The following is an 11269-nucleotide window of genomic DNA, read 5'->3' on the forward strand; positions in this document are numbered from 1 at the left end:
AGTGAGCGTAATGGCTATGTTGCTGGACTCCCATGTAGTCAACCACAGTTCACGTCCCAGACCCGGTGACTTGAAAATTCACGCCGGGCGCGTGTGCGTGCGTGCCCAAGATCCCGAGAGGAGAATGGAGGAGAAGGGATTGCAGCATGGCCATCCCCCCTGGGGGGTGATTTCTTGCTTTCTGTATCTCTGTCTCTCTGTCTGGCGATCGCACGCGCCCTATAGCGAAAACCTCGAAAGGAAGGAAGGAAGGAAGGAAGGAAGGAAGGAAGGAAGGAAGGAAGGAAGGGGGCCAGTCCCATAGTACAAGGGCTAAGTGCTTCACAGAGAAAACCAAATCCCACATGGCCAATTATGGCATGAGTCCTATTCCAGCAGCTTTAAAAACATGCTAAGTGCATAAGCATATGTTTGCCCAGGACCCTGACAGGATGGAAAATGGAAGGAAAAAGCATTGTGGGATGACCAGACTCTGCTAGGGGGTTACTTTTTCTCTCCATTCCAAGTGCATGTGTATGCATGTCTTCTAACATTTAACAAAAAGGAGAGAGAGATGGGAGAAAACATGTTTTAAAAAACAGAAGACAGGGGGGACCAGCAGTTAGCATAATGGCTTTGTCGCTGGACTCCCATATAGTCGACCGTGGTTCGAGTCCCGGACACAGTGGCTTAAATTCACGCCAGGTGCATGTGCGTGTGTGCCCAAGATCCTGAGAGGAGAATGGAGGAGAAGGGATTGTGGCGTGACTATCCCCTCTGGGGGGTGATTTCTTGCTTTCTGTCTCTATGCCTCTCTCTGTCTGTCTGGCGAGCGCATGCACCCTATAGCGAAAACCTCTCAAAAAAAAGAAAAAATAGAAGACAGGGGACCAGCAGGTGGCATGGTGGTAAAGGTGCTGGACACTCCCACATAGCTGACCATGGTTCGAGTCCCGGATCTGGTGGCTTGCTGTCTCACTTTCCCTCTCTCTCTCTCTCCGTGTCTCTCTGGTCAAATTAAAATAAATCAATGAATAAATAAAATTAAATAAATAATTTTAGAAAATAGCAGACAGAAAACCAGGCAAATGATCCAGCTGTGGTAGGGCATTCTTTTGCTACTGCTTGAAAGGCTAAGACCATATGGGAGGTGAGGGTTCAGTTCCCAGTCTACCCTAAAGGCTGGGCATGATGCTGCATGCCTGCAGTCCTGACTCTTTGGGAGGCTGAGGCAGGATGATTGGGAGCTTGGGGCTGGCCTAGGCAACATAGTGAGACCCTGTCTTTAAAAAAAAAAAAATCAGTCACAAGTTGTTTTAGGCACAGAAGATGACAGTGAAATATCTGGGCCTAATTATTCTATATATTAAATTAACCTTGAACAAGTCTCGTGACAAGCTTTGAAATGCAGTCTAATTTTACTGTTAATTTATAATTTAACCTAAAGATCATATTGCATTAAATGTCTTACTGGTTTAAAGTTCTTATTATATCTATGCCCCAAATGCCTATTAATCAAAAAATAGACAATGACAGGTGTTGGTGAGGATGTGGAGAAACTGAAGTCCTGTGCATTGCTGGTGGAAATGTAAAATGGTAGAGCCCCTATAGAGAGCTATATGCATATGATGGCTCCTTCAAAGATTAAGCATAAGGATTAGCAGGTGGTATGGTGGTTAAGGGTGCTGAACTCCCACACAGTCAACTGTGGTTCGAGTCCTAGACCTGGCAGCTTGCCTTCTCACTTTCTCTCTCTCTCTGATTCTGTCCTCTCTGGTCAAATTTAAATTAATTAATTAATTAATTAATTAATTCTTAAAAAAAAAAAAAAAAAGATGAAGTATAGGGATCAGCAGTACCAGACCTGTACCAGACCTGGTTTCTTGAAAATCATGATGAGCAGTATGCATGCGTGCCCAAAATCTGAGAGTAGAGGAGGAGGGATTACAGTGTAGCCATCTCCCCTGGGGGTGTGATTTCTCACTTTCTGTCTCTCTGTCCCTCTCTGCCTTTCTGGCAAGCACATGTGCCCAATAGCAAAAACCTCTCAAAACTTTAAAAAAAAATTAAGCATCAAACTACTACATGATCCAGTAATTCCACTTCTGGATACACAAAAGAACTGAAAACTTGAATTGTAGTTTACTACGAGATAGTCCAGAGATGTAACCATTATGCCATCTGCTGGTTCCTGCCACCAACTTTAATCTTCTAGCTGTAATTCTCTCTTTTGCTAACTTACTTCCTAAACTTGAAAGAAATATGACTGTTTTGGTAAGAAATGAGACACTTTTCTGCGTGCGTAAATAATGGAAACTCAAGCTTGGAAGGGACACAAATCAGAGTTGAGAATTAATAAAGACAGATATGTCAAAGGGCCATTTTATAAGACTTCTGGTCTGCTTTAATTAATACTACTATAGTATAATATCATAGCCTCCCAAAATGCTAATACTTCTATATATTTAATTCATCAGAAGTTATTTAGGGGGCCAGCCAGTAGGATAGGGTGATTAAAATGGCTGGATGCCAATGACCAACAGTGTAGTTCAAGTGCCAATTTTAGCAGCTTAAAAACATGCTGGGTATGTGTGTGCATGTGCCCAAAAATCCCAAAAGAGTGGAGGAGAAGAGACTGTGGCATGGTCATCTCTTTTAGGGAGTGATTTCTCACTTTCCTTCTCTTTGTTTCAATCTCCGTCTCTAGAGAGCACACACACCCTACAGCAAAAACTAAAATAAACAAACAAACAAACAAAACGGTTATTTAGGCACCTCCATCACTGCAGTCAGTGGCCAAACCCAAATCCTCTCTGTAGGCTATAAGCATTTAGACAGTCTCACCAAGTCATCTCAGAGGAAATACTCTGGCTCACACGTGAGAAAAAAATCCAAAGTTCTCCAAATATAATCAATCTGCTAAGTGGATTTCTTTCAATGAAAGAAAGCAGCCTTTTATCTTCTTGCCATTTCTGCTTTCATTTGTCTACAGCCTTAACAGCTGATTAAACTTTTTCTTTACTTTGCTCCTTTGAGTGCTTCAACTACTTACTTGTACATTCTGAAGGATGTTGAACCTCTCTTAACAAAACAAAGACCTTACACTGGAAGTTTCCAAACTTCTAGATGAATTCTGATTTTTCCAGGTAGAGCTTGATGAAAAAGTCAAGCTTTTTACTTCTTACAAGCAATTAAATCCTACCTTGCCCTCCCCAATAGAGTTCCCTAAGTTTCTAGTAGATATAATAGAATGAGCTTTTATTTTTTTAAGTTCCAAGAATTCTTGAGGATCTCATGGTTTAAAAGGTTTGCTAGTTCCAATAATAATTCTGTCAATTCCTCCACGGTTGGTGATTGGATAGGAAAGTCAGTTCACCCTTCACAAACCTTAGTAACATACTCTAGAGAATAGCCAGAAGACATGATATTGATTTTAATGCTCAACCTCTTCTGTCTCAATGCCATCTCCCATTAGTCTGGGATTAGTTCTCTCACATATGAAATAAAATGGACAGTTTTTTAAAAAGGAATTTGTGTACTCGCAAAAGAAAGAAAGTTAAAATAAAATAATTCTTAAAAAAATCAAGATATAACAATTAAAAATGTATATGCACTTAATAACAGAGACCCCAAAACATGCAAATTAAAACCAAACATATTTTAAAGGGAAGGTATACAATTCAACAATTAAAGCTGAGTATTTCAATACTTTTCGCTTCATAAGTGATAGAATGAATAAACAGAAAATCAGGAAGGACACAGTCGACTTGCATATCATGGTCACCCAACTTGATCTAACTGGCACATATAGAGGACTCTGCATGACAACAGATCAATGCACATTCTTTTTAAACACACATGACATAGTCTCTAGGACAGACCACATAGGCAAACACATCACAAGAGCAGAAAACTCCAGACAAACATCTCTCATGAATACAAGTGTAAAAATCTATAACTAGGAAATGGAATTCATCAACAACAACAAAAAAGGGAATTATAGTACCCCTCCCCCTAATCCATGGTTTTGCTTCCCATGGTTTCAGTTATCTGAGGTCAACTGTAGTACAAAACTATTAAATGGAAATTTCTAGAAATAAACAACTCATAAGTTCTAAATTACACCGTGTTCTGTGTAGCACCGTGAAATCTCTTGCCATTCCACTCTCCTGTCTAGGACATGAACCACTTCTTTGTCCAGTGTATCTACACTACCTGCCGTTAGTCACTTACTAGTCATCAGAGTTATCAGACTCCAGATCACAAGAAGGGTGAGTACAGTACAATAAGATATTCTGAAAGAGAGACCATATTCTTATAACTTACTATAGCATATTGTTATAACTTCTCTCTCTTATAATTAATAGTTATGCCCATTAATCTCCTGCTGTGCCTGATTTATAGATTAAGCTTTATTACAGGTATATATGTGTAGGACAAAAACATAGTATTTGGGATAGGACTCAGTATTATCTGGGGTTTTACACAGGGGAGGTGGGGAGGACTAGAACCTATTCCTGCAGATAAAGGGAGACTTTCTTTTTTTATTTTTTTTTAAAGAGGTTTTTGCTATAAGGCACGTGCACTTGCCAGACAGACAGAGAGACAGAAAGCGAGAAATCACCCCCCGGGGGGATGGCCATGCCGCAATCCCTTCTCCATTCTCCTCTCGGGATCTTGGGCATGCACCCACAAGCACCCGGCATGAGTTTTAAGCCATCGGGTCCGGGCCGGGAACTGCGGTCAGCTACATGAGAGTCCAGTGACATAGCCATTACACTAACTGCTGGCCCCAAGGGAGACTTCTGATGTACCATGATGAAGTGGAATTCATACCAGGAATCGGATTGTCTGGAAATTAGTTAATGCAATACCCTTTAGTAAAGACAAAACCCCACGCTCATGTCAGTTGGGCAAGATTTCTCAACTTCAGAAGTACTGACATTATGAGCTGGGCTATTATTTGTACCATGAGATGTCAGCGGCATCCTGCCCCCAAGTCGTGACCACCAAAAATACCTTAGAAATTGTCAAATACCTGCTGAGAGTCAAAATCATTCTCATTCGAGAACCACTAAAATAGGTGCAGAAAAGCATCTGACAAAATCCCAACATCCATTCATGTAAAAACTCTGCAAACCAGGTTGACCAAACACGCCCAGCATGCCCTTGCACAGCCATACTAGCTGGCTACGAGCGGTCGGCTACATGAGAGTCCAGTGACATAGTCATTACACTAACTGCTGGCCCCAAGGGAGACTTCTGATGTACCATGATGAAGTGGAATTCATACCAGGAATCGGATTGTCTGGAAATTAGTTAATGCAATACCCTTTAGTAAAGACAAAACCCCACGCTCATGTCAGTTGGGCAAGATTTCTCAACTTCAGAAGTACTGACATTATGAGCTGGGCTATTATTTGTACCATGAGATGTCAGCGGCATCCTGCCCCCAAGTCGTGACCACCAAAAATACCTTAGAAATTGTCAAATACCTGCTGAGAGTCAAAATCATTCTCATTCGAGAACCACTAAAATAGGTGCAGAAAAGCATCTGACAAAATCCCAACATCCATTCATGTAAAAACTCTGCAAACCAGGTTGACCAAACACGCCCAGCATGCCCTTGCACAGCCATACTAGCTGGCTACGAGATGGGGGTCGTGGCATAGCAAGACCCTGTCAAAGGGGTGTGTGTGTGTGTGTATGTATGTGTGCGCATGTTTTATGGAAGAAATAAACCAAACAAACAAAAATAGATGTAGGGCTAGCCCTATAGTCCACTGGTTAAGGGAGCCATAACCCACATGGCTGATTCATGTTCAAATCTTAGTCCTAGTGACTTGGAAAACACACAAGGCATGTAAGCCCCAAATCCCAACATGATGGAGAAATCAAGGGGAAGGAATGAATGGTGGAACGATCATGTCCCAGAGAGGTTCTCTCTCTCTCTCTCTCTCTGGTGAGTACATGCAACCTCAAGCAATTTTTTTTTTTCTTTGGAGAGGTTTTCGCTATAGGGTGTGTACACTCGCCAGACAGACAGACAGACAGACAGAAAGCGAGAAATCACCCCCCGGGGGGATGGTTATGCCACAATACCCTCTCCTCCATTCTTCTCTCGGGATCTTGGGCACACGCACACACACGTGCCCGGCGTGAGTTTTAAGCCACTGGGTCCGGGACGCGAACCGCAGTTGACTACGTGGGAGTCCAGTGACATAGCCATTACGCTAACTGCTGGTTCCCAAGCAATTTTTTTTTTAAGTTATTGGATCATTGGAAAAGCCATGATGCCTTTTTTTTTTTTTTCTTTTAAGATAGAGGGATATTTGCTAGGGCTTGTGTGTACACCAGAGAGACAGAGAGACAGAAAGTGAGACATCATCCTCCACGAGGGATGGACATACTGCAATCTCTTCTCCTCCAGGATATTGAGCATGCATGCACACATACCTGGCATGAGTTTCAAGCCACTGAGTTCAGGACTAGAATCACAGTTGACTACATGAGAGTCCAGTGACATAACCATTACGCCATCTGCTGGTCCCAAGTCACAATGCATTTTTACATAGAAAAATACATCATGATTTTTCCAACAACCCAATGTAAAAAAAGACTGATCATACCAAGTGTCAGTGGGGATATGGAGAATCTGCAATCCTTATATATTGCTGAGATTATAAAATGGTATAGTCACTTGGGAAAACATTTTGACAGTTTCTTAGAAAGTTAAAAACAAATTTCAATGCTATGTTAACTCAAGAGAATAAAAATCTTTGTCCATACAAAGATTTGTGTGTCATTTATAATTATAATTATTCATAATGGCCCAAACTGGAAACAATTTAATGAACAGCAACCAGTGAATGAATAAACAAAATGAAATTGTGATATAATCACAATACTGCTCAGGGTATTAAAAAGGAGTAAGCTACTAATATACTCAACATAAATAACCTCCAAAAACTACACTAAGTAAAAAAAAGCCAGACTGGGCCAGCTGGTGGTGTGGTGGTTAAGGCTCTGGATCCCACAGGCCAGCTGTGCAAATGTCCTGGACGTAGGAGCCTGAAAAACCACCAGGCATGTGTGTGTGAATGCCCAAAATGTTTAAAGGAGAATGGAGGAGAAGCAACAGTGGCATGGCCATCTCCATGGGGATGAAAATGATTTTTCACTTTTTCTCTCTCTTGTTCTCTCTCCCCCTATCTTTCCAACGAATGCAAGCACCCTATAGTAAAAACTAAAAAAAAAAAAAAAAAAAAAAAAAAAGAAAAAACACAAAAAAAAAAAAAAAAAAAAAAAAAAAAAAAAAAAAAAAGTCAGACATAAAACAATACTGTATTATTCTCTAAATGAAATTTTTAGAAAAAGTTAAAACTAAGAAGACAAAAAGATCAGTATTTGTGGGGCCAGCAGGTGGCACAGAGGAGAAAGCATGGGATCCCACATGGCCCAATGCACAGTCCGGAATCACACCGGTCACCCATGGTGAGTGCCCAAAATCCTGAGAGGAGACTGGAGGAGAAAGGACTGTGGTGTGGCCATCTCACCTGGAGGGTGATTTCTTTCTTTCCCTCTCTTTATCTCTCGCTGGCAAGAGTATATCCTACAGGAAAAAAAAGAAGAAAAAAAAAAAACTAAAACAGAAAATAAAATAGATTAGTGTTTGCCTGGGGCTTGGGCAGGGAAAAGAAATTTATAATAAAAGCTAAGAAAGAGGTCAGCAAGTGGCCTGATGGTAAAGGACATTGGATCCCACATGGCCAATAGTAGTTCCGAGTCTCAGACCCAGCAGTTTGAAATACACACCGTGTGTGTGTGTGTGTGTGTGTGTGTGCACCCAGAAATCCTAGGAAAATGGAGGAGAAGGGACTGTGACATGGCCATCCCCTCTTGGGAGTGAGTTCTCACTTTCCCACCCTTCTCTCTCTGTCTCTTTGGTGAGCGCACCACCTGCCCTATGGCAAAATTCTTTAAAAAAATTTTTTTTTCAGTTGTCCAGCCAGTGGCACAACAGGGATACTACAACTCACAATATTGAAGCCATATGGGAAGGTCACGGGTTCCTGTCCCAAGGTCCCTTTAGATGCCTGGCACACACATGCTCTATGATCCTGTTGGCTGGGGGGGGGGGGGGGGGAGGCACAGTATGAATACGTTGTTGAGGGAGGAGTCCTTCCCCCTCGCTCATTCTCTCTCTCACATAGAAGACATAAATAAAAGAATACATTTTTTGTTTTTGTTTTAAGAGGTTTTTGCTATAGGGTGTGTGCGCTCGCCAGAAAGAGAGACAGAAAGTGAGAAATCGCCCCCTAGAGGGGAATGGCCATGCTGCAATCCCTTCTCCTCCATTCTCCTTTCAGGATCTTGGGGTCGCACGTGAGCCCAGCTTGAGTTTAAGCCACCAGGTCAGGGATTCAAACCACGGTGGACTATATGGGAGTCCAGCGACATAGTCATTACTCCATCCACTGGTCCCTAAAAGAATACGTTTTTTGGGGGACCAGCAGTTAGCATAATGGCTATGTAGCTGGACCCCCATGTAGTTGACCGCGGTTCATGAGCCGGACCCGGTGGCTTAAAAATCCATGCCGGGCATGTGTGCATGCGTGCCCAAGATCCCGAGAGGAGAACGGAGGAGAAGGGGAGAAGGGATTGCGGCATGACCAGCCCCCCAGAGGGTGATTTCTTGCTTTCTGTCTCTCTGTCTCTCTCTGTCTGTCTGGCGAGTGCACGTGCCCTAAAGCAAAAACTCTCCAAAAAAAAAAAAAAAGAACATGTTTTTTAAAAAATAACTTTTCAGTTTATAAATCTCATTCTTAGAACAGTTCTGCTTCTTTAGTAATTAACTATTCCTTAGAGCCTAGATTCTCTTTGTATAGATTTACTACACAGTGAAACTACAGCTTTCAAAGCCACAAGTAGCTCTGGTTTATTATTTTGTCATAATGAGGTTTTTAGTTTTGTTTTAAATTCTCTCCCTCCCGCCTTTCTCTATTTTCCTTCCTTCCTTTCTTTCCCTTTCTCTCTTTCCTTCGTGAGGGAGAGAAAGAGAAAGAGATACTCTTGACAGCTCTTGTTATGCCATAATCCCCTCCGCCTAGGACACACACATTTGGTCAACCTAGGATCTGAACCTGGGACCTTTCCATATGGCAACAGTATCGTGCAGCAGCATCCTACCATCTGCACCACTACAGTTGAACCGATGTTTTTTAAACTGGCAAGTCAAAGTTAAGTTTAAAGGCACTTCATTCATGTTCAGCTTATGAGATACCTAAGAACTTTATTTAAGAAAAGAACATTAACTTTAAACTGAAAATAAAACTCAATGGGGTTAAAAAAAAAAAAAAAGCCAGTATACCTATAGTCATTCTTTTATCATATTCCAGTTACGTACAACAGTTTTAGTGCTATTGTTAAATTTGGCCCTTTAACTTTTTGTAGCTATTCTGGGAAAGTTCAAAAAGGTTTTACACACCCTGTGTTGTCTTTCCCCTCATTGTACCTACTCTTGATATTTCCTGACTCTCTACATCTTATATTTCACTTTAGCCAAGAAGCTACAGCAACAATCTCGGAAGGAAAGCTAAAGAAGGAAACAAACACTGGAAGCGGTTACTCTTGCTCTATTTCCTTCCTACAGTAAACATCAACTCAAAAGATTCAGAATACCCTGCAGTAAGTTATCTCCTACTTCAACTCCCTAACAGTATGTTCATTCTCCAAAAATGCATCTTCAATATGCATCTGGCCTTCCTGCAAGCATATTACAGTTTAATACGTTGTATAAGTAGAAAAGCAATTGTTATGCCAATTAGTTCTCAGACTAGTACTATGCAAAGCTATAATCTAATAGTCACAAATAATTGTAAAACTATTCAAAACACATTATTAAAAAGAACAATTTTTAGGGCCAACCAGTGGCATGGTAGTTAAGGAAGCTCCCACATGGCTGATTGCATACATTCGAATACTGGACCTAGTAGCTTGAGAAACATGCCAGGAACATGTGCATATGTGCCCAAAATCCTGAGAGAAGAATGGAGGAGAAGGGACTGCAATGTGGCCATTCTCCCTGGCGGGTGATTTCTTACTTTCCTCCCCTCTTTCTCTCTGTCACTCTCTCTGCCTCTGTCTCTTTTTGGTGAGCATACATGCCCTATAACAAATTAAAAACAAAAAAAGAACAACTTTTAAATAGATATAAATGAGGGTTGTTCTACAACTATGCTTTTAACTATGCTTTATGCCCACGTGTAATCTTACCTTTTTGGCTTTGTTTCCTAGACATTGCAGTTTCTTGGCTCTCAAAAAACTCAGAAGAAAAGTATCCTTTTCCCTCCTCTGGGTTGTGAGTGTAGGTATCTTTGATTTAAAAGTAGGTAACAGAAGACTGCAGTTGGAAGTGAAATATACAAAATCCTCCTTGTTCGAGATTCTGCTTGCTAGCTGCTGATCTTTCCTTCTCTTGTATCAATTTCTCGTCAGGAAGTATCATGACAGACATTCATGTCTCTTTTTCCAGGGAGAGTCTAGAAGGAAAAACACAAATACACATTTACCATTACTGCAATGACTATGTGCACAAATTTTCTAAGAGATATCCATAGGTTATTTATTTTGTACTGCTCTATGCAAAACTAACATAAAAAGTACTCTAAAAAAATGCAGCTGTTGCAAAGCAGTTATTTATCTTCTGGCCCAGCATGGTGGCAGGAGCTGCCAAGATGCTATCTTTCACAGACTGGAACCACTTGGGAAGCCCAGGTTCAATTCCCAGACCCACCTAAAGCCCAGATGTGGTGGATGTGTCTGGAATCCCAGCAATTCAAAAGAAAAAAAAAAAACATTTTGCTAATCTTATCTCTTGCATCTGTCTCAAATATCTTATCCCACCTCTGCCTCACAAACTAAAATACTACCTTATTGCTCCCTAAGATCTTTCTTAATAGCTGATCTTCCTGCCTAAATCAAAGATTCTTCCTTTTCTTCTAGAATTTCCTTTAACTTCTCCCCAGGTTTCCCGACTCAAATATAGATGCAAGAGACTTAGAAGGTGTGAGGGTGGGGGAGCATAAAGAAATTTTAATAAGGAAAATCAAAAACATCAAATTGTGTGCTAGTTGATACTGTAGGAAGCTTCCCTAAGCTATAAAGATATAATTTTTTTCCCCTCACATAACTAATCATTTTTAAAAACTTATTATTTATTTAATTTTATTTATTCATTCATTTATTTTAACTTGACCAGAGAGAGACACAGAAAGAGAGAGAGAGAGAG

At 40.9% G+C, this 11269-nt stretch overlaps 1 protein-coding gene across 1 annotated transcript in view; it reads right to left on the bottom strand.

The window, feature by feature from the left end:
- SPATS2 (spermatogenesis associated serine rich 2) overlaps positions 1-10360 on the bottom strand; it is a 64325-nt gene extending 53965 nt beyond the window's left edge. The window contains exon 1 of the mRNA XM_006168204.3: positions 10255-10360. Coding sequence (XP_006168266.1) covers positions 10255-10279 — 25 coding nt within the window. The 5' untranslated portion in view covers positions 10280-10360. The remainder of the gene's footprint in view (positions 1-10254) is intronic.
- Positions 10361-11269: the final 909 nt, after the last annotated feature.

Source organism: Tupaia chinensis, unplaced genomic scaffold, assembly GCF_000334495.1.
Source record: "Tupaia chinensis unplaced genomic scaffold, TupChi_1.0 Scaffold145652_1, whole genome shotgun sequence".
Taxonomy (NCBI): domain Eukaryota; kingdom Metazoa; phylum Chordata; class Mammalia; order Scandentia; family Tupaiidae; genus Tupaia; species Tupaia belangeri.